Source organism: Hyla sarda, chromosome 2 (assembly GCF_029499605.1).
Source record: "Hyla sarda isolate aHylSar1 chromosome 2, aHylSar1.hap1, whole genome shotgun sequence".
NCBI lineage: Eukaryota > Metazoa > Chordata > Amphibia > Anura > Hylidae > Hyla > Hyla sarda.
In genome coordinates this window covers 436927314-436953975 of record NC_079190.1, presented here as the reverse complement: position 1 = coordinate 436953975, position 26662 = coordinate 436927314, and the positions used below count along the sequence as shown (strand labels likewise).

The 26662-nt window shown below is 42.8% G+C and overlaps 1 protein-coding gene and 1 non-coding gene across 2 annotated transcripts; both read left to right on the top strand.

The window, feature by feature from the left end:
- Positions 1-2816: 2816 nt before the first annotated feature.
- On the top strand, positions 2817-26424 carry ASB11 (ankyrin repeat and SOCS box containing 11). The gene is made up of 7 exons (XM_056559186.1): positions 2817-2994; positions 6025-6104; positions 12936-13043; positions 13304-13454; positions 20319-20453; positions 24296-24487; positions 26041-26424. Exons 1-7 carry the CDS (start codon positions 2817-2819, stop codon positions 26163-26165), a joined length of 969 nt encoding a protein of 322 aa, XP_056415161.1. The 3' UTR covers positions 26166-26424.
- On the top strand, positions 3340-3536 carry LOC130359916 (U2 spliceosomal RNA). Its single transcript, XR_008890501.1, has one exon. It is a non-coding gene; the product is annotated as a U2 spliceosomal RNA (small nuclear RNA).
- Positions 26425-26662: the final 238 nt, after the last annotated feature.

Below are 26662 nucleotides of genomic sequence, written 5' to 3'. Positions count from 1 at the left end.
ATTTGGTCCTCCATGTCATAGTCGCTCAGATCCTAACACTTGCCCATTTTGCCTTCCAACAGATCAACTTTGAGAACTGAATTAGTGAAATAAATTATTCACTTACCCTGTAAGTAGTTTTTATTTATTTATTTACATTTTAGATAATTTAGTGATCTATATTGAGGATATAGGTTCCAGCTATAGTTTGGAATCAATAGTGCTGGCCAACTTATTCTTTGGTTGTATTACACATACGGGGGAGTGGCTACCTCCATGTTGGCTCCTGCATCCCACCCACCTCTATTAGGTGTATATAAGGTGCCTTGGATGTTTCAGATCTTGCAATGCCTGCTGTACTGTTCACACAGAGGCATATACACAGTGTAGGGTCCGTCCCAGAATGAGGTCACCTTACCGTGGTGGGACGGTCCACGCTATTTGGCCGCCAAATTTGCAAGCTGGGAACCTCATAATGTCATAGTTTCACATTTTCATTTGTTGCACTACAGCTGTATAGCTTTTCATGTTCTATCTATATACTCATGTTTTATCTATATACTCATGTTTTGTCTATATCTTTGTGCTGGCGTTGTGCTGCTGTATTCTCCTGTTGCTGTATTTTTAGCCCAGCAGCCTGCACCTGTAAGCCAGGTCTTTACAATAGTTTGTGTCCTGAGTCGGCTGGCTGGATGTGGATCCTCTGTGTCAGCGAGGGATTGGCGTGGACCGTGTCGGTGGACCGGTTCTAAGATGCTACTGGTATTCACCAGAGCCCGCCGCAAAGCGGGATGGTCTTGCTGCGGCGGTAGCAACCAGGTGATAATCACCGGCAATGGCTCAACCTCGCTGACTGCTGAGAAGGCGTGGGACAGAAGGACTAGGCAGAGGCAAGGTCAGACGTAGCAGAAGGTCGGGGCAGGCGGCAAGGTTCGTAGTCAATGTGGATAGCAGAAGATCTGGAACACAGGCTTTGGACAACACTAAACGCTTTCACTGGCACAAGGCAACAAGATCCGGCAGGGAAGTGCAGGGGAAGTGAGGTAATATAGCCAGGGAGCAGGTGGAAGCTAATTAGGCTGATTGGGCCAGGCACCAATCATTGGTGCACTGGCCCTTTAAATCTTATAGAGCTGGCGCGCGCGCGCCCTAAGGAGCGGAGCCGCGCCAGGACATGACAGCCGGGGGCCGGGACAGGTGAGTGACTTGGGATGCGATTCGTGAGCGGGCGCGTCCCGCTATGCGAATCACATCCCCGCCGGCAATGTCAGTGCAGCGCTCCCGGTCAGCAGGTCTGACCGGGGCGCTGCAGAGAGAGAGACGCCGCGAGCGCTCTGGGGAGGAGCAGGGACCCGGAGCGCTCGGCGTAACAGTTTGGAATCAATAGTGCTGGCCAACTTATTCTTTGGTTGTATTACACATACGGGGGAGTGGCTACCTCCATGTTGGCTCTTGCACCCCACCCACCTCTATTAGGTGTATATAAGGTGCCTTGGATGTTTCAGACCTTGCAATGCCTGTTGTACTGTTCACACAGAGGCATATTCATAGTGTAGGGTCCGTCCCAGAATGAGGTCACCTTACCGTGGTGGGACGGCCAACGCTATTTGGCTGCCAAATTTGCAAGCTGGGTACCTCATCATTTCATAGTTTCACATTTTCATTTGTTGCACTACAGCTGTATAGCTTTTCATGTTCTATCTATATACTCGTGTTTTATCTATATACTCATGTTTTGTCTATATCTTTGTGCTGGCAGTGTGCTGCTGTATTCTCCTGTTGCTGTATATATATATATATATATATATATATATATATATATATATATACTAGGCATGTATGTGCTGTTTTGGTGTCACTTAAACATTTTGTTCCAAACGCTGGGTGCGGGCTGCAGGGGTCGTGACATCACAGCCACGCCCCTTGTGATGTCACGCAACACCCCCTCAGTGCAAGTCTATGGGAGGGTCGTGACATCACGAGGGGCATGGCCGTGATGTCACGACCCCCGCAGCCCTCACCCAGTGTTCGGAACAAAACATTTTGGACACTGGGGCAGTGGAGTACCCCTTTAATAAAGAAGCCCTGGATCCGACAGCATGGGAGAGGAGGGGCCCAAGACAGGGGGAGGATTAGAGCAAGGTAGAGTCATCTGGAGGTTAAAGGGGTGGCTTAGGGGAAGGAAATCACGTAGGCAGGAAGTGGGAAGTCAGTGCAGTGTTAGGGCCGAAAGTTGCCCGCCCTTATAATTTATCTTGGGGAGGGGGTTTTCCTTTGTCACAGCGGCAGGGGCTGGAGGGGGACTTGAAGGCATTGGGAGACTTCTGGCGAAGAGTATGGAGAGATTGGGATGGTGAAGCTGGGGCAGTACCCAGCCTGTGGTGGAAATCCCTGCGGGGGCGGTCCCAAAGGTCTCCGAAAGAGGTACCTTTGGTTCAGGTGAGGTACGGCCAAGGGTAAAGTAGGAGACTGAAGATTAGTGCTGCCTTCAAGTCCCTCTCCCGCTGAGATAGTGGTTCTAGGATTGTGTTTTCTTACACTGTTTAAAAGTTATGTGTAATGTTTATCTAATTATTATAAGTGTATTTATTACGGTTATTTATATTGTTAAATATGTTATTTAATAAAGTGGGTTGCTGTGGCCTTTTTCTACCAAACTGGTGTATGATTATTTTTGAAAGGGGGTTTACAGGGGGTCACAGTGGGATAGCCTATCCCCTAGTCAAGAGATTTGTACTGAGAAGTCAACCAGCAGTGGAAAGTTCTAAAATAGATTTTTAGGGATGCCAAAAATAGACAGCAACAGTGAAAGCTTTTCGGCTGGAGAGTTTGCTACAATGGAGAGCAGTTCTATCCTTCTGGCCTTCAGTAATATTTACGTGGCCATATTTGCCCTCTTCTGCTTTAAACTTTTAATCAAAATATTGCTGGCTCTGCTCACCCATTTTTATATCGTCAGAGGGAACCGAAAAGAAGCTGCCCGTATAGCCGAGGAGATTTATGGGATTACACAAGGTAACATAAGTTATATACATCATTATATGTATCTAGTTACTTAGCTGGTGATTCCCTGCTGAATCCATTGCTATAGATCGGAGCACAATAGATTTGCTTTTCCAAATAGGCTGATCACATCTGTATATCATATTATAAAATGTTTAATTCTTGCAGACTATTAGTAATTGATGAAAGCGCTGTCTGTATATATCACATATATATATATATATATATATATATATATATATATATATATATGTCTCCATGCTGAAGGTGGAGAGCACAAAAAAAAAAAAGAAGAGAATCCCTTCTGTTGGTCTCTCAGACCACTTAGTGATGGTTGGCGCCCTCTTGTGGCCTATAATTAAATTGTGCCTTATTTTTCATGGCTACGATCATGTGTAGTGTCTGTTCTTAGCAGTTTAATACCTGATATGTCCCCTATCTGGGGAAAATATATTATATGGATTTTTGAGAACGTGGGCAGATTTCGAAGCTTGCTTCCGTCGCCCCATGCATTGACCCGATATGACAGTATCTTCAGGTACAGTGCACCTAAAATATCTGCTGGGCTATTTTTTCTTGGACTGTATACTGGGGCCCCTTTATTGTCTCCATCACCCTGTACAGGACCTGATAGGACATATTGCATTGAGTCAGTTGAGGTATGCCTCTGGCATACCCGCTTTCGACAGAGTTCATGACATATGTGACTCTCTGTGGTGATCCTGCCCAGACTTTTCGCCGTGATTCCATTGTGGGCGGTCTTTCTGTACCGCACTTCTTCTTGTCTCGACATGGAAGTTTGTCTCCCGGAGCGTGTTGCGGCCATTGGGGGTCCTTCCCCTTCAGGTACAAGTCTTCCAGGAGATGCAGGAATCTCCAAATTCTCATGTCGACCGCTCTGGTGTTCTGGGATGCTCCTTTTTAGGGCTTTCTGCTCCTTCTCGGCCGTTAATACTTTTATGTACGTCTTCCGGGGGACTCGGGAACCTCCAGTTCCCATGTCTGTCTCCTTCGGGGTCCATGTACTCCGGGATGGGGCATTCGGGTCATCCGGATTACACCATCAAGCTAATTTCGCTTTCACAGCGGGCCCCTGGGACAGGGGTTTTGGGTCTCCAGATGTTCGGGTCATTGCTCTTATGCACCAGACCTCTCTAGAGCCGCTTTCTGTCTCTTTCCTTTTCCAGTGGTTTTCTGGTCTCTACCTCCGGTGCTCGCCTTCTGCTCAGGCATACACTGCTCTTCCTGGTGTTTTTTCTGCCATGTTCTCTTGAATCAGTTGACTCTGGATGGGGTTCTCTTGTTGTGCCCTTTTCCATTTTTGTTTCCCAGCTGGGCTAGCCCTCTGTCTGGTTCTGTGTTCCTTGGGGTTGATTTCCTACCTCCTCCTGGGAAGGTTCTGGCCTGGCTGGCTTCCAATTAACCTTTTCTTGTCTCTCTATATGGACCGTAGATTTAGTCTCTGCATAAGATGGTCCCTTCCCTTGGCGTCTTAGTCCATCTCCATGGACGTGGGATCTTCCAGGAGCTCAGTTTCTGGGCCTCGGTTATCTCTGGCCTGGGGTCTTGGCCGCAGGCCTTACGGTCGAGTGAGTTCGGTCTCTGGACTGTTTCCCTTTCTCTAGTGGTTGTTATTCCCATCCTAGGGGACTGCTTTGGTACACCCCATCAGTAAGGTGTCCCCCCAATGAAGAGCGACCGAGAAAAGGAGATTTTTTCTGTACTCACTGTAAAATCTCTTTCTTGTAGCCTTCATTGGGGGGGGGGACCTTATTTGTTCAAATTATCTTTTCTGGGTCTTTATCCGTGATTCTTTTACTGGGTCATTCGGACTTATGTCTTTGTTGGCTTCTCCTACTGCTTTGTGACAAAACTGAATACCTCACTTCCAGTCGGCAGCTATATCCTGTCAGGGAGGAGCCGACTTTTTTTTCCTAATCAGCACTTCCTAGTGGCAAGAGCATATACCCATCAGTAAAATGTCCCCCAATGAAGGCTACGAGAAAGAGATTTTACGGTGAGTACAAAAAAATCTCCTTTTTTTAGTTATATTTTTTTTTATAGGAAATATATATATATATATATTTTTTTTTAAATAACAAGGTGGTCTGCTTATATTAACACCTTAAGGACGCAGGACGTAAATGTACGCCCTGGTGCGGTGGTACTTAACGCACCAGGACGTACATTTACTTCCTGTACATGATCACAAGCATCGAAGCGATGATCGGGCCATGCGCGGCAGTTGCCAGCTGCTGATAGCAGCCAGGGACCTGCCGGTAATGGTCGACATCCGCAATCACGCTGATGTCTGCCATTAACCCCTCAGATGCTGTGATCAATACAGATCATGGTATCTGCGGAAATGCGGTCAGAAAAATGCATGATTGGATCAGCCACAGTGCTGCCAATCATCTGTAATGGCGGGCGGAGGTCCCCTCACCTTTTTTGTGTGTGTGTGTGTGTGCTTTGAGTTTTCGCATCAGATTTGTCAAATGTTTCTGTCGAGTTTTTCCTGATTTTGCACGTAGACATTCAACGGGATTTCACTGCACTGTGCACATGGTGGAATTTCTTTACCAGATGTTTCCATCACGGAAATAATGTTTTCCATTTCTGCAGAAAGAATGAACCTGTTGATTCTTTCTGCGGACACCGCACGGAATCGCTCCCTTGAACATGATTCATCCCAAGCCCCCCGCCCCCCCCCCCCCCCCCTGCCCAGCCTCCTCATCACATTTCCCTAGCCTACCATTCAAACCACATTTTGCATTAAAGTACCCGCTTATCTATTTAGGGAAAAGTAGAGATGGCCAGCCAAATACTCAAATCATTATATTTTTATTCCATAGTGGACATTACTGTTAAAGGATTGAAGTCTATGACTATAGTACTATAAAGCCACAATGGGACTTGTTTGTTTCTTCTATGTGACTTCTAAACTAATATCCCAGTGTTGTGGAGTCTGTCAGTCCTAAAAGTCTTCTATAATCACCTGACGTAAAATCCATCATGTGTTTTTTTTACATTTGCATATTGCAGGTTCCTGGGCAGACCGATCTCCTCTTCATGATGCTGCATTTCATGGAAGACTTCTGACTGTGAAAACACTGATCGCTCAGGTACAGCATAGCATAGTTATTTGACAAATGTAACCATTATACATTGATTACCCATCAGTTTGTTGACGTATACCAGAATGTGTTCACAGTGGGTCCATTGACTTTCATGCACTGAAAGTAGCCTTTCACACATTACACATTCAGCAAATGGAAAGAACGTAGAAACGGGTAGAAAAAGTGCACACACAGTATTTTAGCAACTTATATGCTGGGTGTCGATCTATTTCTATGGCAGCAGAAGGCCCTTCGTGCCTGACCAGCACCATCTACTAATAGAGTCTGCCTCAGCCAGACTTTACTGGTAGAGCACAGATCTCACTAATCATTGCCATGCAATAGCAGAGCCATAATAATTTTGAACAATCCAAGCATTGCTTATAAAAGTCGCTAGAGGGGCTTAAAATGTGTAGAATATTATTATTTTTCTTTTATATAAATCCCTCTAAATAAAAATTCTAATCACCCCCCTTTCCCTAAAAATAAAAATAAACAAATAAATGAACATGTGTGCAGAATTGTCCGATCTACTAAAATGTACAGTGATAGAAGAGCATGTAAATACGGACATTGTTATAACCATATTGACCCACAGACTTAAAATACTGTGTCATCTTTACCATAAAGTAAACCGTTTAAAAAAATGAAACCCACAAAATGTGCATGATTGCGGTTTGTTTGTTTTGTAATTTCTACTCACAAATAAAATTTTCTTTGTTTTATTTTATGGTTAAATGAAAGTTATTGAAAAGTAGAATTGGTCTCGTAAAAAAACAAGATCCTAGCTAAGCTATGTCTCTTAACCCCTTCAGGACGGAGCCCATTTTGGCCTTAAGGACCGGAGCGTTTTTTGCACATCTGACCACTGTCACTTTAAACATTAATAACTCTGGAATGCTTTTAGTTATCATTCTGATTCCGAGATTGTTTTTTCGTGACATATTCTACTTTAACATAGTGGTAAATTTTTGTCGATACTTGCATCCTTTCTTGGTGAAAAATCCGTAAATTTGACGAAAAATTTGAAAATTTTGCATTTTTCGAACTTTGAAGCTCTCTGCTTGTAAGGAAAATGGATATTCCAAATATTTTTTTTATTTTATTCACATATACAATATGTCTACTTTATGTTTGCATCATAAAATTTATGAGTTTTTACTTTTGGAAGACACCAGAGGGCTTCAACGGTCAGCAGCAATTTTCCGATTTTTCACAAAATTTTCAAACTCAGTATTTTTCAGGGACCAGTTCAGGTTTGAAGTGGATTTGATGGGTCTTCATATTAGAAATACCCCATAAATGACCCCATTATAAAAGCTACACCCCCCAAAGTATTCAAAATGACATTCAGTAAGTGTTTTAACCCTTTAGGTGTTTCACACGAATAGCAGCAAAGTGAAGGAGAAAATTCACAATCTTCATTTTTTACACTCGCATGTTCTTGTAGACCCAATTTTTTAATTTTTACAAGGGGTAAAAGGACAAAATTTTTACTTGTATTTGTAGCCCAATTTCTCTCGAGTAAGCACATACCTCATATGTCTATGTAAAGTGTTCGGCGGGCGCAGTAGAGGGCTCAGAAGCGAAGGAGCGACAAGGGGATTTTGGAGAGTACGTTTTTCTGAAATGGTGTTTGGGGGGCATGTTGCATTTAGGAAGCCATTATGGTGCCAGAACAGCAAAAAAAAACCATTTTGGAAACTAGACCCCTCGGGGAATGTAACATGGGATAAAATGAACCTTAGTACCCCACAGGTGTTTCACGACTTTTGCAAATGTCAAAAAAATTTTTTTTTTTTTACCTAAAATGCTTGTTTTCCCAAAAATTTGTAATTTTTAAAAAGGGCAATAGCAGAAAATACCCCTAAAAATTTGAAGCCCAATTTCTCCTGATTCAGAAAACACCCCATATGGGGGTGAAAAGTGCTCTGCTGGCGCACTACAGGTCTCGGAAGAGAAGGAGTCACATTTGGCTTTTTGAAAGCAAATTTTTCTCTGGGGGCATGCCGCATTTAGGAAGCCCCTATGGTGCCAGGACAGCAAAAAAAAAACCCACATGGCATACCATTTTGGAAACTAGACCCCTCGGGGAACGTAACAAGGTTGTTAAGTGAACCTTTATACCCCACAGGTGTTTCACGACTTTTGCATATGTAAAAAAAAAATTTTTTTTTACCTAAAATGCTTGTTTTCCCAAAAATTTTACATTTTTAAAAAGGGTAAAAGCAGAAAATACCCCCCAAAATTTGTAACACAATTTCTCCCGAGTACGGCGATACCCCATATGTGTCCCTAAACTGTTGCCTTGAAATACGACAGGGCTCCAAAGTGAGAGCGCCATGCGCATTTGAGGCCTAAATTAGGGACTTGCATAGGGGTGGACATAGGGGAATTCTACGCCAGTGATTCCCAAACAGGGTGCCTCCAGCTGTTGCAAAACTCCCAGCATGCCTGGACAGTCAACGGCTGTCTGACAATACTGGGAGTTTTTTTGCAACAGCTGGAGGCTCCGTTCTGGAAACAGTGGCGTACCAGACGTTTTTCATTTTTATTGGGGAGGGGAGGGGGGTTGTATAGGGGTATGTGTATATGTAGTGTTTTTTACTTTTTATTTTATTTTTTGTTAGTGTAGTGTAGTGTAGTGTTTTTAGGGTACAGTCGCATGGGCGGGGGTTCACAGTAGTTTCTCGCTGGCAGTTTGAGTTGCAGCAGAAAGTTTGCAGCAGCTCAAACTTGCAGCCAGATACTTACTGTAAACCTCCGCCCATGTGAGTGTACCCTGTACGTTCACATTGGGGGGGGGGGGGGGACGGACATCCAGCTGTTGCAAAACTACAACTCCCAGCATGCCCGTTGGCTGTCGGTGACTGCTGAGAGTTGTAGTTTTGCAACAACTGTAGGTACACTGGTTATGTATCACTGAGTTTGTGACCCAACTCAGTGTTTCACAACCAGTGTGCCTCCAGCTGTTGAAAAACTACAACTCCCAGCATGTACGGTGCATGGTGTACGGTGACTGCTGAGTTGTAGTTTGCAACAGCTGGAGGCACACCGGTCGTGAAACACTGAGTTAGGTAAAAAAAAAAAACTCTGAGTTTCACAACCAGTGTGCCTTCAGCTGTTGCAAAACTACAACTCTCAGCAGTCACGACAGCCAACGGGCATGCTGGGAGTTGTAGTTATGCAACCAGCAGATGCACCACTACAACTCCCAGCATGCACTTTAGCTGATTGTGCAAGCTGGGAGTTGTAGTTATACAACAGCTGAAGGTACACTTTTCCATAGAAAACATGTGCCTCCAGCTGTTGCAAAACCATAAGTCCCAGCATGCCCATAAGGGAATGCTGGGAGTTGTGGTTGTCTGCCTCCTGCTGTTGCATAACTACAGCTCCCAGCATGCCCTTTTTGCATGCTGGGAGCTGTTGCTAAGCAACAGCAGGAGGCTGTCACTCACCTCCAATGATCTAGCGCCGGAGAGTCAGTCCCGCCACCGCCGCTGCTCCTGGGGCCCCGATCCCAACATTGACGCCGGGGATCGGGGTCCCCAGCACCCGGGGTGCACGTCCCGCACCCGCTCACATGCTCCGGAAGAGGGGCGGAGCGGGTGCGGGAGTGACACCCGCAGCAGGCGCCCTGATTGGTCGGCCGGTAATCTGGCCGACGAATCAGGGCGATCGTGAGGTGGCACCAGTGCCACGTCACCCCTGCAGGCTCTGGCTGTTCGAACAGCCAGTAATTCCGGGTCACCGGGTCACTGGAGACCCGATTGACCCGGAATCGCCGCAGATCGCTGGACTGAATTGTCCATAATGACCCCCCTGGGCGATATGCCGGGATGCCTGCTGAACGATTTCAGCAGGCATCCGGCTCCGGTCCCCAACCGGCTAGCGGTGGGGGCCGGAATTCCCATGGGCATATGGATATGCCCTCGGTCCTTAAGTACTCGGGATGCAGGGCGTATCCATACGCCCTATGTCCTGAAGAGGTTAAAAGGCAAGGAGGAAAAAAACAAAAATGCAAAAATAAAATTGTCCTCAAGGCCAAATCCCACTGTGTTAAAAGGGATTTTCTGGCCTAACATTATTGATGGCCCATCCAACCCCCGATCAACTATTGGATAAGCCACCAATAGGCTGTTCACTTTTCGGCATCAGATCATAAAAGGATCGTTCTGGAGCTGGAAAGGGTACGGAGGTGCTCAACCTTACTAATAAGAGGCATGAAACATCTTAGCTTTGAGGAAAGATTAAAATAACTTACATTTGTTTAGTCTTGAGAAGAGACGTTTAAGGGGGAGATGATCAACTTATTTATGTATATATATATGGCCAATACAAAAAATATGAGAAAAAACTGTTCCAGGTAAAACTTCCTCAAAAGCCAAGGGGAGGCTCTTCCTCCATCTGAAGAGAAAAAGATTTAGGGTACGTTCACACGTACAGGATCCTGCGCAGATTTGCTGCGGATTTGTAATTGCAGATTAGAAGCTGTGCTCAGTCATTTAGTTTACATTGAAATCTGCAGCAGAAAATCCTGTGCATCAAATCCTGCGCATCAAATCTGCGTACGTGTGAACATACCCTTAGTCTCTAGAGGGGGGAAAGACTTTTTCAAGTACTATGAATTCATGGAACAGACTACCTCAGGAACTGGTCACAACAGGAACAATTGAAAGCTTCAAAACAGGGTTAGATACATTCATAGAATAAAATAACATTACCCCTTTAGGACTGAGGGCGTACCCATACGCCCCCGTTTTAGAGTCCTTAAGGACTGAGGGCATATGGGTACGCCCGTGGGAATTTCGGTCCCCGCCGCTCGCTGGTCGGGGACCGGACGGGGATGCCTGCTGAAATCATTCAGCATTAGAGCATTAACGGCCAAAAATTTACCACTATGTTAAAGTAGAATATGTCCCGAAATTTTTTTTTTACGGTAAAAGCATCCTAGAGTTATTAATGCATAAAGTGATGGTGGTCAGAATTGCAAAAAAGGGCTGAGTCCTTAAGGTGAAAAAAGTTTTTGCACTTTAGTTTTTTCCTCCATACCTTTAAAACATCATAATTCTTTAAATTTTGCACCTAAAAATCCATATGAAGGTTTATTTTTTGCGCCACCAATTCTACTTTGTAATGACATCAGTCATTTTACCCAAAAATCTACAGCGAAATGGGAAAAAAAATCATTGTGCGGCAAAATTAAAGAAAAAATGCCATTTTGTAATTTTGGGGGCTTCCGTTTCTACACAGTAAATTTTTTTCGTACAAATTATACCTTCTCTTTATTCTGTAGGTCCATACGGTTAAAATGATACCCTACTTGTATAGGTTTGATTTTGTCATAACTACATGCAGGAAAATGTATCCGTTTAAAATTGTCCCTTGACCCCCATAGCGTTTTTATTTTTCTGCTTACTGGGCGGTATGAGGGCTAATTTTTTGTGCCGTGATCTGAAGTTTTTAGCGATACCATTTTTGTATTGATCGGACTTATTGATTGCTTTTTATAAATTTTTTCATTATATAAAAAGTTACCAAAAATACGCTATTTTGGACTTTGGAATTTTTTTGCGCGTACGCCATTGCCCGTGCGGTTTAATTAATGATATATTTTTATAAATAGGACATTTCCGCACACGGTGATACCACATATGTTTATTTTTATTTACACTGTTTTTTTTTTTTTATGGAAAAAGGGGGTTGATTCAAACTTTTATTAGGGAAGGGGTTAAATGATCTTTATTAACTATTTTTTTTCACTTTTTTTTTGCAATGTTATAGCTCCCATATGGGGCTATAACACTGCACACACTGATCTTTTACCTTGATCAATGGTTTCTCATAGGAAACCATTGATCAATGATTCTGCCTCATGCCTGGATCTCAGGCACTGAGCAGTCATTCGGCGATCGGACACCAGGAGGCAGGTAAGGGGACACTCCTCGTGTCCTACAGCGATTTCACTGCGGTGGTCCCGAACAGCCCCCTGTGCTAACCGGCATTAGTTTAGTTTCACTTTAGACCCGGCGATCAACTTTGAACGCCGCGTCTAAAGGGTTAATGGTGCATGGCACCGTGATCAGTGCCGAGCGCTATTAGCCACGGGTCCCGGCCATTGTAAGAGGCCCCGCATTATAGAATGGGAGCGGACTCAGGACGTACAGGTACGCCCGGGGTCCTTAAGAGGTTAAGGGGGTACTCCGCTGGAATTATTTTTTTTTTTTAAATCAACTCATGCCAGAAAGTTAAACAGATCTGTTAATTACTTCCTTATCTTAATCATTACAGTACTTATCAGCTGCTGTATGCTCCACAGGAAGTTCTTTTCTTTTTGAATTTTCATACAGCAGCTGATAAGTACTGGAATGATTAAGATTTTTAAATAGAAGTAATTTACAAATCTGTTTAACTTTCTGGAGCCAGTTGATTTAAAAACAACATGTTTTCCAGCGGAGTACCCCTTTAATGCTTATGCAGAAATATAGAATCACATCCCCTCCCCTTGATTTACCCGAACCCCTTCCCTTCACCTCCTTGCTTGAACTTATGTCTTTATTTTTTTACCATGCAAACTTTGTAATAGTTTTAAGCTAAAAGACATTTTAAAGTCCACGGCAACATATGGAGAAAATGTGATGTAAATGGAGCCTATTCTTGAGTCGATGAGCACATTGCTTGCATGAATTGTTCTGGATAGAATGACATCTCAGTTCTCTCCGTTCTTCAGGACCCGAGTGCTTTGCATATTACTATAAGTGTGTGACGTGTGTTCTTGGCACCTTCTATGTAGTATGGTTGGGTTTTCCTAACCGTATATTTCTGCTTCCTTTACAGGGGTTTAATGTGAACATTTTGACAATAGACAGGATCACTCCTCTTCATGAAGCATGTCTAGGAGGTCATGTGTCTTGTGCAAAAGTTTTACTGGAGAACAGGGCTCGTGTGAGTGCAATCATCCTGACAACTCTTGTGCGGTATCAAAGTGCTCACTAGATGGCGCTAATGCAAATATCTTACTCTGTTTGGACAGTCAGCGTATGACTTCTTATAAGCATGGCTTCTGTATTGCTTCTGAATACAGACAAGATGTGTCTAGACTTCCATGTTATCAGTTACACAGCCCAGATGCTTGGTTCGGGCAGCCTTAACTAAGGTGATCTCCTTAACACATAACTCCGATTTTATTTTTATTTCATCTGCAGATAAACATTGTGACGGTTGATGGAATCACTCCGCTGTATAATGCCTGTAGCAGTGGAAGTGTTGCTTGTGTTAGCATGTTATTGGACCATGGTGCCAACCCAGAGCTGGAGACTCAACTTGCCTTTCCCCTTCATGAAGCAGTTGTAAGAGGTAATGTAATACTATTGCGGTGGCCCAGTACGGGAGGTGTTACCCCATACCCTTGCTGTCCTGTCAGGCAGCCTCCCTACAGTGTCCCCTGGGCCCCGCTTGCACTTGTCCCCCATGTACATACTGTATGTTTACCATGTATTATACCGTGTAATATGTGAAGAAAGCGTTGTCACTTTAAGACTGTTTACAATGTGAGTTGTCATGTGATTGTTACCCAGGAGGTATCAGTGACCAGGTGACCTAGGGGTGACCAATGGGACCCCACCAGAGTCTTCTTTCATGATATAAGCCCTGGGTGGAGCCTCTGCTCACTCTCTTGGAGCTTAGAGCTCCTGCTGCTGAGGTCCAGTGCAGTCGAGCCTAGGAGTGTGTCTGGAGTCATAGGAGGCCTCAAGTCAAGTCTGCAGCCACAAGTGTGGTGTCCTGGGACCGTATTGCATCCGGTACCTAGTGTAGAGGTCCCCAAAGTCAGAGTAACTACGTTCAGGTAGGGTTCCTCAGGTGGGACAGCCCCTAGTCACCTCTCTTTAAGTGTAACTTTAATATTAATAAATGTATATGTGGTACGCCTCGGGGGTATGTAGGGTAGTTGGAGTGTTGCTGTTCTGGATAATAAAGGGCGCTGTTAACCCTTGTCACTCGTGATGCCAGGGTGAGGGTTAAATACTGTAATGTGCTGGGCCTATCGCCACCCTTCCCAAGAGCGATAGGTGAGTCCTTAATAAATGGATTGTCCACAACCACTGTTTAACTGAAAACTTGCAGGAACTTTTACTGAAGATTTTCGGTAGCAGGCAATATCAATAACAGTCCAGATAACAAAGTCTATTTGTAGTTGAGCAGCGATTGACAGTTGGTTGGGATCAGATAAGCTCAATTTAGCTTTAGGAAGATTCTGTTGCATAGATCTGCTGGATTTAGGGGTGCGTTTAGGTCCAGTGATCTTGCGGAGAGTAGGGGGAATTATAGATATATAACTGCTGTAAAATAGGCCGAGGCCGCAAGGCTTTGGCCTGGTAAATGTAGTTGTAAGTTGCGGAGGTCCTACCTCGTTCAGTGACAGCAACCCAAGAGAGAGAATCATGGCCGCATCTCCCTTATATGGGCAGGGGCTGAGCAGTTTTGGATTGGTCCATAACAACTGTTACTCACCGTTACACGGCATTGTGGGTGAACATGTGACTTAAGAACTACCTAAGGTCCTTCAACATACCATAGAGTTCTGAGTAGAGGGTCACATGACCTAAGGTCCTGCGACACCAAACAAGTGAGCAATTAAATATACTTATTTACAATGACAATATTTATAAATATTAACTTACTAAGGAGTGACTAGGGGCTAACTAGGGAAGCGGACCCAACAGTCCTAGGGACTCTGACTTTGGGGACCCCCCCACCAAGGCACAGTATGAAATACGGTGCCGGGACACCACATATATATTTGATAATTATAGTTATATTCTATAGAAATGTATAGTACTTACCTTGTTCAGCGTCGCTGGACCTTCGGTCATGTGACCATGCTAATAACCTCTATGGTATGTTTTAGGACCTTAGGAGGTCCTTGGGTCCCATGTTACCCACAAATCTCTGTAATGGTGATTGACATCCGTTTAGACCGATTAGTGTTAGTCCAGCCCCTGCCCATGTAAAGGAGCTGCATCCAATTATCGCTCTCTTGGGTTGCTGCTCTCGGTTGCTGCTCTCGTGGATGCCGGACTAACAGGACGGTGTGCTACGCAACTTTCAAAGACACGCTAGGCCTCAAAACCTACGGCCTCAGCAGAACCAAAATCGTGAGTTTAAACCTCATTCTTGCTAATTCTAGCGTGACTACTGGACCGCAACTAATTCCCCTAAATCCAGTGGAACAGCGCAATAGACTAAAAGACTCTTAAAGCTAAAGTCCCAACCATTGTCAATCTCCAAAGGAAGCTGTTGTTATGATAAGAGACTGTTGTGTTAATGGTTAATGAAGTGTACAGAAAATCTTCAGTAAAAGTTAACGCTGTTTACAGAAGCTTTCCGGTTGTGGACAATCCTTTATTATCTACCTCAAACCTATTATCATCCACCTCCCTATCGTTCCTGGGAAGGGTGGCGGTAGGAAAAGCTTTATTGAGGAGCCCTCACCCTGGCTTTACGAATAGCAAGGGTTAACAAGCACCCTTTAATACCGCACAGCTATACTCCCCATACCCTACATCCCCCAGGCTATCACACAAGCTAAAAGTAAGCCACAGTCACAGCATTGTCAGTCACAAGTCAGTCAAGTCAAAGTCATTTGTCAAGTCTAAATTGTCCACCTCCACTACAAGTCCCAGCAAGCCCTTAAGGTCTCTGAAGTCACTGGTCACCTCCGTGGGCCTGGCTGTATAGACTTTTCCACCTGTCTAACCTCAGTAAAGCTACCGTTGTTTGTAACTTGGCGTCGGAATCAGTATTGCCCCGTGTTTAGCCCAGGATCCAGCGGTATACCTTCGGGTGGTATTGGGGATAAACCACGCCCTGGCATCACGAATACAAGGGGTTAATGCCATCTGACCCTAGGTTAATTCCATCTGGCCGGCATCTCACACACTCTACCACACTATTCTTAGGTATTGATAAAGATCATTTGGAGACAAAATCTTCCGCAGCCGTCTGAGCAGGAATATGGGACTGCAGATCAGTGGGGTCATGGTTAGGCCCCTACTACATCTCCCGTACGAGGCCCCGGCTCTGTTCTGCTAATGCGCATTTCGTACCCAGCACGTCAGCTTTTGTTTGCCATTTTGTGCTAATACATGCTACATTGACGAGCATGGCACAAATCTACATTTTTTTGTCTAATTTGTTTTGCAAATCTGTCTACAACGTGTGAGCCAGGTTGGTGTGCCAAAATTCTGGGGCAGACATTTTTATTTATCTCCTCCAGAGTTCTTATTCACTGATAGCATAATATTTTGAATACAGACAGGAATTTAAACAACACCAAGGGGACACAAGGAAAGAAAGAGGCCATCGCATGTTGAAGGCAGCATCTACATACGATGCTTTTGTATGTCGGGGCCATCACATAAACGGCTATCCGGCCGTGCAGACTGCTTCAGCCACCGCCGGATAGCCGTTTACGGTGCCCCTAGTGGTCCGCTGACGATCACTTACCTGTGCTCGGGGCTCCGACGCGTCCTCTTCGGGATCCCCTCCATCGTCGGCGCTCTCCATTGTCGTCATCACGTCGCAGCGCACGCTGTCCCGTCATCCAATAGGAGCGGCGTGCGTAGCGACGTGATGGCGGTGACGGAGAGCGAGGGTGCCGGGGAAGCAGAGGCCTTGCCGGAGCGTCAGGGACACCCCGGGGATGCGGCGACAGCGATTGAGGGCGACATCCAGGGCAGCGGTGACGGTCCGGAGCGGCGGGGACACGTGAGTATAACCTCCAATACCAGTGGTCTTCAACCTGCGGACCTCCAGATGCTGCAAAACTACAACCTCCAACATGCCCGAACAGCCAACGACTGGAGGTCCACAGGTTGTAGACCACTGTCCTATACTTTACATTGCACAGATCCCTCAACATGTGATGGTTTCAACAAACGATGGTCCATTTGGAACGGATTACCATCGTATGTTGAGGGACCACTGTATATATATATATATGAGAGAGACAATTCAATTACCTATACATAGTTAGTTAGTTACATAGTTAGTATGGTTGAAAAAAGACATACGTCCATCAAGTCCAACCAGGGAATTGAAGTGAAGGGTGTAAGGGGATAAGGGAAAGGGATGTAGTTTTATAATTCTGCATAAACATTAATGTTATTTTGTTCCAGGAATGTATCTAACCCTGTTTTAAAGCTGTTAATTGTTCCTGCTGTGACCAGTTCCTGAGGTAGACCGTTCCATAAATTCACAGTCCTCACGGCAAAGAAGCCCCTTTAGACTAAACCTTTTCTTCTCCAGACGGAGGGAGTGCCCCCTCGTCCTTTGGGGGGGTTTAACCTGGAACAGTTTTTCTCCATATTTTTTGTATGGGCCATTTATATACTTACATACGTTTGTAACTCCTTTAATCGCTCCTCATAGCTAAGATTATCCATGTCCCATATTAGTTTAGTCGCGCGTCTCTGCACCCTTTCCAACTCCGCAGTGTCCCTTTTATGAACAGTAGTAGTATATACAATAGTATGACAATTTTTGTAAATGATCCCCCCATAACATTAAAAATAACATATTATGGTCATGTAGCTGATTTCTACACAGTTTAGTAATAGTCCATTGCCAGCACTCTCAATGGAATGTTTTTTTTTTTTTTTTTTTTTTTTTTTAAATAATCCCTTTACCATTGTGTTTTTAATATTATTATTCTCAAAATTTGTCCTCACAATTAAAAGCACATTTGCATTTCAAAGTCAATAGTTATAATCTTATACTTTACTGAATAGATACTTAGTAATGAGTAGATAGAGACTGCAGATGTCACCACAACACAACTCATATCTGAGTAATGATCATTGACCGGTGTGAATGCAGGAAAAGATCAATGATAAATGGCTGAACTATCACTTATTGTTGTCCTTGTTTGGCAGCAGGATCGGTTAATATAAATGCTCATTGACATTTATGCTGAGAACATGGTCATCACAAGGACAGGGAGGATCGGGCGATAGAAACGTCCATCAGATTCTCAGCAGTCAATGATCCAAACACTAATGTTTATTGGAGGTTTCAAAAGTCGTTTTCAGTAAAGGAGCCGTATGTAAAATATAAGAATGTTACTTGTTAGATCATGCAAAACGTAGCAGGTTTTTAATGTGAATCATGCAAAAAATGTTTTCCTATATTTAGATATTGCTGTTGCATGCGTCTTATGACAAGCCCTGGTATTCTTTTTATTCCCTTTAGAACGTTCCCTTTTTTCCAGCATAAGTCATTCCGCTAGTTCGGCTTCCTTGCGCCTAGCATAGAGGGTCCAGTTCTCTTTCCTTAAATAGGCAATACAGCATTCTAGTCTATGCTATTACCCTGTTAAAGGGGTACTCCACTGGCCAGAGTTCAGAAATAAATGCTCCAAACACTGTTTTCGCGCTGTGGGGGTTGGCCACGCCCCTCGTGACATCATGGCCAAGCCCCCTCAATGCAACTCTATGGGACTGGGGCGTGACGGCCAAACACTGGTCAGTGGAGTTCCCCTTTAAGAGTTTAGCTTAGTACACTGGTGTCCTTATTTGTTAACGTCTTTACTCCATAGCCTGTTTTGACTTTAATGACCAAGGCACAATTTCAAAATCTGACATGTGTCCACTTATTTGGTAATAACTCTGGAACGCTTTTACTTATGAAAGCATTTCTGAGATTGTTTTTTTTCCTTGAGATATTGTACTTAACATGTGTAAATTTTGATTGATATATACAGCATTTTTTTGTGAAAACTCCAAAATGTTGCAAAGAAAAATTAAAAAGGATTTTTCTAGATCATACATTTTCTGCTCGTACGACAAATAGTCATGCCGCACCAAATTAATGATTCATTCACATCTACGATATGTCTACTTCATGATCCCACCATTGTATAAACATTTTTTTTACTTTTTTTTTTAGAATGTTAGAAGGTTTATAAGTTTAGCAGCAATTTTCCAGATTTTCCCAAATATCCCATATGTGGCCTTTGTATGCTACGTGTTTCACACACAGGCCTCAGACCTGAACGCGTGCTGTGTGGATTTTGGGGACATTTTGTTGGCATATAAAGTTGCAGAGGCCTTGGGGTTCAAAAATATTTCGGTACCATAGGGAGCTCCCTCCCACTGTAACCCTAATAGATGCTGCTGTCACAGTGACCGCAACGTCTACAGGGTTAACTCAGGATCGGATCACAGCTCCGATCCTGAGTGCTGGGGGTGGCCTCCCCCGAAGGGGCCCCCCTCTCCTCCGATAACTTCACTGTGTGAAGCAATGGAGAAGAGGGGGAAGGAGGAGACCACCGCAATATCCCTGCTATTGGTCTGTCAATACTGACAGACCAATAGTAGCAATCCCCGGCCGGGGACCACTGCGATTGGTCCCTGGTCGGCTTCAGGGAGGCTTGACTGTGCAGCACAGCCGAGCCCAGTAAACTGTCACAGTGCCCAGCGGTGCTGTGACAGTTTAAATCTATCAGGTACATGTACGTGTTGATGCGGAAAGTCATCCCTGATCACCACGTACATGTACCTAATTCTGCGGAAACAGGTTTATAAAATGTACCCTTCCTTATGGTTTTGCTAATTAAATCCCATCTGTGCTTTGCTTTCCTGGAGTCTGAAGGCAGCACTTATAAACTATTTTTACAGTGGTTAGTCTCAATTTTATTACACAGGTGTGAGCTCTGTGCGAGGGTTCTTATGAGATCACCAATTATGTATGCTAATTTCTTGATTTAATATTTTAGGTGAGTGGTCCTGGAATGGAGTCTAGGGGGCAAAATATTCCAAAATTTCCAGTGTCGGTGGTCACACATGCTCAGTACCAATATCCCAAGAGATGTCACCTCTCTCCCATTCACAACACATGATTATTCAGCCTGACTGAGTCTAATGTCCATGTATACCGGGTAAACAGCAGAGAGAGCTGTTGATAGACACCTTTAATCTACTGTAATTACCTGACCATCTTATTGAGAACCTAAAAATGTTATGGGTCGGTCGGTCAGCTGATAGAACTGTCTTATGTAGGGACCTAATTCTGTGGCCATACTGAGCAATGTGGTCATTATTAAATAAATGACATTTTTGCTAAATCTTTTTCTATCTATACAGGATTAATTCAAATTTTTTTTTTTTTTTTATTAAGAACCAAATTCAATATGATCACTTACCAACTATCTTTTCTTCACAGGTCACAGGGAATGTGCAGAGATGTTAATAGCATATGGGGCAGACATTGAGAAAGAACTTCAAAACAGAGGCACCCCTCTATATGTAGCCTGTGCACGCCAGAAAACAGACTGTGTCAGGAGGCTCCTTGAATTAGGTAACTATCTCTATGGGGTGATAAGTGAAGCGTATATCTTCTGTATTAGTGATGTGCCATTGGTTAGTAGCTGCACTTGTCTGTGGGGATCATAGTAATGTACATTTATCTCTACATTCGAGAGAAGAGATATAACAGTGTCATAGAAACATAGTAACTTCTATCAGTTTAACCTATCATCCTGCAATGTTAGACCAGAGGAAACTGCTGATTTTTTTTTATTTAAATCAACTGGTGCAAAAAAGGTAAACAGATTTGTAAGTTACTTCTATTTAAACATTTGTATCCATCCAGGACTTATCAGCTGCTGTATAATACAGAGGAAGTTGTATAGTTCTTTTCTGTCTGATCACAGTGCTCTCTGCTGACACCTCTGTCCATGTGAGGAACTGTTCTGAGCAGAAACAAATCCCCATGGCAAACCTTTCCTGCTCTGGACAGTTCCTGACATGGACAGAGGTGTCAGCAGAGAGCACTGTAGTCAGACAGAAAAGAACTATAACACTTCCTCTGGAGGATAGAGTAACTAATAAGTTCTGGAAGGATTAAGATTTTATATAGAAGTAATTTACAAATCTCTTTAACTTTCTGGCATCAGTCAATTAGAAAAAAATTATTTTTCCACTGGAGTACCCGTTTAAGGACAAGGGGAGGCAAAGAAGGAAAATTTGACCCTTACAGAGGCGCTGCTAGTTCCAGAGTAATGTAGATGCCAACCAGAGGTATTGGTCAAAAACACCGGAGTGGTTTATTAGAGCATAAGAGCACAATGAAGTACACAGATAACGCGTTTAGGGGGAGCCACCCCCTTCCTCAGATCAATGTCTGATCACTGATTTGAGGAAGGGGGTGGCTCCCCCGAAACGCGTCATCTGTGTACTTCATTGTCCTCTTATGCTCTAATAAACCACTCCGGTGTTTTTTACCAATACCTCTGGTTGGCATCTACATTACTCTGGAACTAGCAGCGCCTCTGTAAGGGTCAAATTTTCCTTCTTCGCCTCCACTTCTATCAGGATCGGATCTTTTCCTTCCCTGGGACCCAGGCTCAGCAGCAGTTCCAGCCTTTCTGTCACCCACATTGTGGGTTATATGCGAATATCCTATTCGCTCAAGGTGAGCGGCCACTACCTAGGGGCAAGTTCTGCCCGTTCACTGTGACTTTGTTTTAATTTGTTATCCCTGTTTAGTGGTAACGCACAAGGCGCCTGTGTCGGTCTCCCTTTTTTCTCTCCCACTCTCAGGCCCTTTAAGGACAAAGCATTTCTTATACAGAGGTGCACAAAACTGTACACAGTTCCATGTGCGGTCTGACCAGTGCACAAAGATATAACTATGTTCTTATCCTGTACAGGATATCTAGGCCCCTTTTGATGTATTACGTGATATTGTTTGCCATGGCAGCAGTTGCCTGATACTTGTTGATGCTGTTTACCAATACACCCAGTGTTGGTTTTACCCAGTGTTTTTTTTCTTTCTGCAACCACATTTTCTTTTTTAAGGGTACATTCACACATACATAATCCACTTGCAGAATTTCCTCAGCTGAAAATCTGCAGCCAGATTATGTTGCTACCCATTGACTTTATTGGGTCCGTAGCAAGTCTGTGGTAGAATTTCCCGCCTGCAGTGGATTCTATACATGTGAATTTCCCTTAGTTGAGAAGTGGGAGCCATTGCATTGTGGGTTATGAACAACAAACTGTTAAGGCAACCTCTACCTTACTGTGTCACAGGTTCCCGTTGAGTAAGTCTAAAGCTACGACCACCAGGATCTTTGAGCCATGTGATGGGCTGCAGGGGTGTTTCTGGTGCCATTTTGGTATCCACTGAAATGCATTAGTGCCTTGGCATCTAGTGGCGAAAAAGCGCTTGCGCCTTCTTGGTCAAAAACACCTCTTCTGATTAAATACCTTCTGATTAAATGTAAAAAAATACCTAGAAACTAAATTTTTAGATGGTAAATGCTTATCAATGTACATTGATAAGTTAGAAAAACACTAAAAAGATTGGCGATCAAGGACCATTGATATGAGGACAAATATTTTAGTAAAATAATAATAATGTACACACTTGACTGGTACCTGAACTTATCTAGATATAACTCCCTTGCATGGATCTTTTGGTAATTTGATATATGTGTTAGGATCTGCTAACCGTTTTAAACATTCCATGTTATACTTGGATGTGTCCATAACAACTATCCCCCCTTAACAGTGGATCTAATCGTTATGGACCTTCTGTAATTAAGAATTCACAATTTATTGTTCTCCTGGTGTCAAATTGCCCCATTCATTTTTGTGTTCTTTAATTTTCCTCAAACCATTCCCAAACGCCTTCTTAAAGAGTCATGATCTTGTTAAATGTTATAATTAACCAAGTTCACTGCCCCCATCATGATAAACCACCCCCTGCCTTTATTTTTATAATTTTTTTTTAGTTTTCTACCTTGATGTTGCTCTGTATTTTCTGTTCAGTCTCAGTCAGATTCACAGACTGGGAAGGGGTGTTCCCCAGCTGGTGTGACATCATCTGAAGCCATACAGGGGAGAACTTCCTCCCTCACTCTGCTACACACAGCCCAGAGCAGTTCAGTGTGAGATGAGCTATGATTGGATAAGGCTGCACACTCACTCCTCAGCACTCCAAACTTCATTTCCTGATTTTGGACTTCTGCCAGGCCACCAGGAGTCCAAAATCTGTGCAAGAGATGGGAGGAATTGTGCTCTGGACAAGCATGGAGACACCTAGTGGCAGCTTTTTTAAACACAAATAAAACATTAGAAAGATGTTTTATTTACCATAAGGAGTGCAATAGCAAACATTTGTTTAAATGACAGTACCTATTTAAAGGCCATCATATCTCCACTAATTTCTTGCCTGGGGAAAAAAATGTGACTTCTGTTTCAAATCTGTATGTTTAAAGTCGGACTTCATACTTACATGATTCTAAGCCAATTCTAATGGATTTTTCATATAATATTTGTCTAAAAAACTATCATATGAAAAATCTATTAGAATTGAGTAAAGGTCATGTAAGTATGGAGTATGAATTTAAAGGGGTATTCCAGGAAAATTTTTATTTTTTTTTTAGATCCAGAAAGTTAAACAGATTTGTAAATTACTTCTATTAAAAAATCTTAATCCTTCCAATAATTATCAGCTGCTGAAGTTGAGTTGTTCTTTTCTGTCTAAGTGTTCTCTGATGACACGTGTCTCGGGAGCTGTCCAGAGTAGAAGCAAATTCCCATAGCAAACCTATTCTGCTCTGTGCATTTCCTATGGGAATTTGCTTCTACTCTGGACAGCTCCCGAGACACGTGTCATCAGAGAACACTTAGAAAGAAAAGAACAATTCAACTTCAGCAGCTCATAAGTACTGAAAGGATTTTTTAATTGAAGTAATTTACAAATATGTTTAACTCTCTGGAGCCAGTTGATATATAAAAAAAAAGTTTTTTCCTGGATTACCCCTTTAAGCATATGGATTTAAAACAGAAATCACATTTTTTTTTCCCCAGGCAAGAAATTAGCACAACAGTACCTTGTAAGTCTAAAAAAAAGTTACATTTACCCTAATCAAAAAATCCCAACTGAAATATTCTTAGGGTCGTCAGCTATAAAATATGCTGGTTAAAAACATATGAGGATTCATCTTAATTCATTTGTGAAGTGAGTATGGACAACCCCTAACCACTCCCTCTCTTGTTTAGCTTTACATAGAAATTACATCATATTCACATTGGAAATTTAGAAGTCCTGAATATTTTATAGCCTTTTATTTTTTTCTGTGCTATTTTATTGCTTATTAAATAAACCAAACCGCATTATTATTTTTCTAGGTGCAGATGTAAACCATGGTAAACAGCGGGACACACCATTGCATGCCGCAGCAAGAGGGACAAGTGAGGACATTGTCAAGCTACTTATTGATTATGGGGCCAATGTCATGTATAAAAACATGGAGGGGAAATACCCCATTGAACTATCTGTACCCAGGAGTCCAGTAGAGCGAACCCTTCTGGTTGCAGAAGGTAATGATTCAGATTTATGCCACGTTCTCGTTACTCATCTGTACAGTCCCTTCTCTTGTATTTAAAGGGTTATCCCACATCGGGCATCATTATAAATCTCTGGATCAATAACCCTTCTCCAGAATCTAGTGACTATGGGGGAGAATCGTCAAAACTTGTGAAGAGGAAAAGTCGACTAGATCGCTTCTTTCGTTTTTGAGAAATAAAAGAAGCGATCTGATTGGTTGCTATGGACAACTATTCCTCAGCACAGGTCTTGATGAATCTCCCCCTATAACTCTAGAAATGCAACCAGACCTTTCCTGAACTCTTTCAATTCATTGATAACTTCCTCTGGAGTCCTATACTCTCACTGCTCTTACAGTAAAGAATTCCCTTCTATGTTGATGTAGAAACTTTATTTTCTCTACAAGTAGATCATGGGAAAAATCTTTGGGGAGATTTAACAAAACCTGTCCAGAGGAAAAGTTGCTGTGTTGTCTATAGCAACCAATCAGATGAAAAATATGAAAGAAGCGATCTGATTGGTTGCTATGGGCAAATCAGCAACTTTTCGTCTGGACAGGTTTTGATGAATCTCCCCCTTTGTCTTTCCCCTTGAAATATACCGTAGTCCACCCATTCTACTTATTACTTTGAACCAGTTGAAGGTCCATTATGTCTTTCTTGTGTACAGAGATTCCATATGTGGTCTGACTAATGATTTGGGACTATTTCCTCATACTGTCCATCTATGCCCCTTTTAATACACTCTATGATTTATTTATTTCTGTAGTGTTAAAGGGGTACTCCAGTGGAAACCTTTTTGGTTTTAAATCAACTGGTGCAAGAAAGTTAAACAGATTTGTAAATTACTTCTATTAAGAAATCTTAATCCTTCCAGTACTTATTGGCTGCTGAATACTACAGAGGAAATTTTTTTCTTTTTGGAACACCGAACTCTCTGCTGAATCCCGAGCACAGTGCTCTCTGCTGACATCTCTGTCCATTTTAAGGACTGTCCAGAGTAGGAGAAAATCCCCATAGCAAACATATGCTGCTCTGGACAGTTCCTAAAATGGACAGAGATGTCAGCAGAGAGCACTGTGCTCGTGATGTCAGCAGAGAACACTGCATTCCAAAAAGAAAAGAATTTCCTCTGTAGTGTTCAGCAGTTAATAAGTCCTGGAAGGATTAAGCTTTTTAATAGAAGTAATATACAAATCTGTCCCTTCTCAGTCCAAAAATTATCCATATAGATTTGTAATAATATAATGTCCTTCTCTTGACTAATGTATACAGTTTAGTACCATCTGCAATAATGTACATTTTCCTGTGCAATCCCTCCAATAGGTAATTTAGAAAGGTATTAAAGAGAATGACAGACTTTTTATTGCTTTGTGTTAGTGCATGTATATAACATGACTGTACACCTATTCAGAGAGCGCTGATAAAAGAAATAATATAGGTATTGAAAAGTTCATGTTACATACAGTAATCCTTATGACAAAGTAATTCTATAGTTCTATGAAGCAGATTTCCTAAGCTATATATATATATTCTTTCTTCTATAGGTCCAGCTTCCTTGGCTCAGTTATGTCGTCTAAGTATTCGAAAAGCATTGGGATCGTCATGTCTTCAAGTAGTTCCCCGACTTCAGTTACCTAATCCACTAATACATTTTTTGTTATATCGATAGATTTCACTATTGTTTTTCTAGCTCATCTATGTTTAGGATAGAATTTATTATAGCTCATTTATTACAGCCTATTTTTTATTTAGCACAAATTTATACAGATGTCCTGCTATCAAAGCCAAGCCTGCATATGCAGGGCTGGATTATAGGGAGAGCAAATAGGAAAATTGTCCAGGAGTCCCACCACCTAGCCCTTCCCTGAGCCTCTCAGCAATAAGACATACTACAGGGTGGGCCATTTCTATGGATACACCTTAATATAATGGGAATGGTTGGTGATATTAACTTCCTGTTTGTGGCACATTAGTATATGTGAGGGGGGGAACTTTTCAAGATGGGTGGTGACCATGGCGGACATTTTTAAGTCAGCCATTTTGAATCCAACTTTGTTTTTTTCAATAGGAAGAGGGTCATGTGACACATCAAACTTATTGGGAATTTCATAAGAAAAAACATGATGTGCTTGGTTTTAATGTAACTTTATTCTTTCATGAGTTATT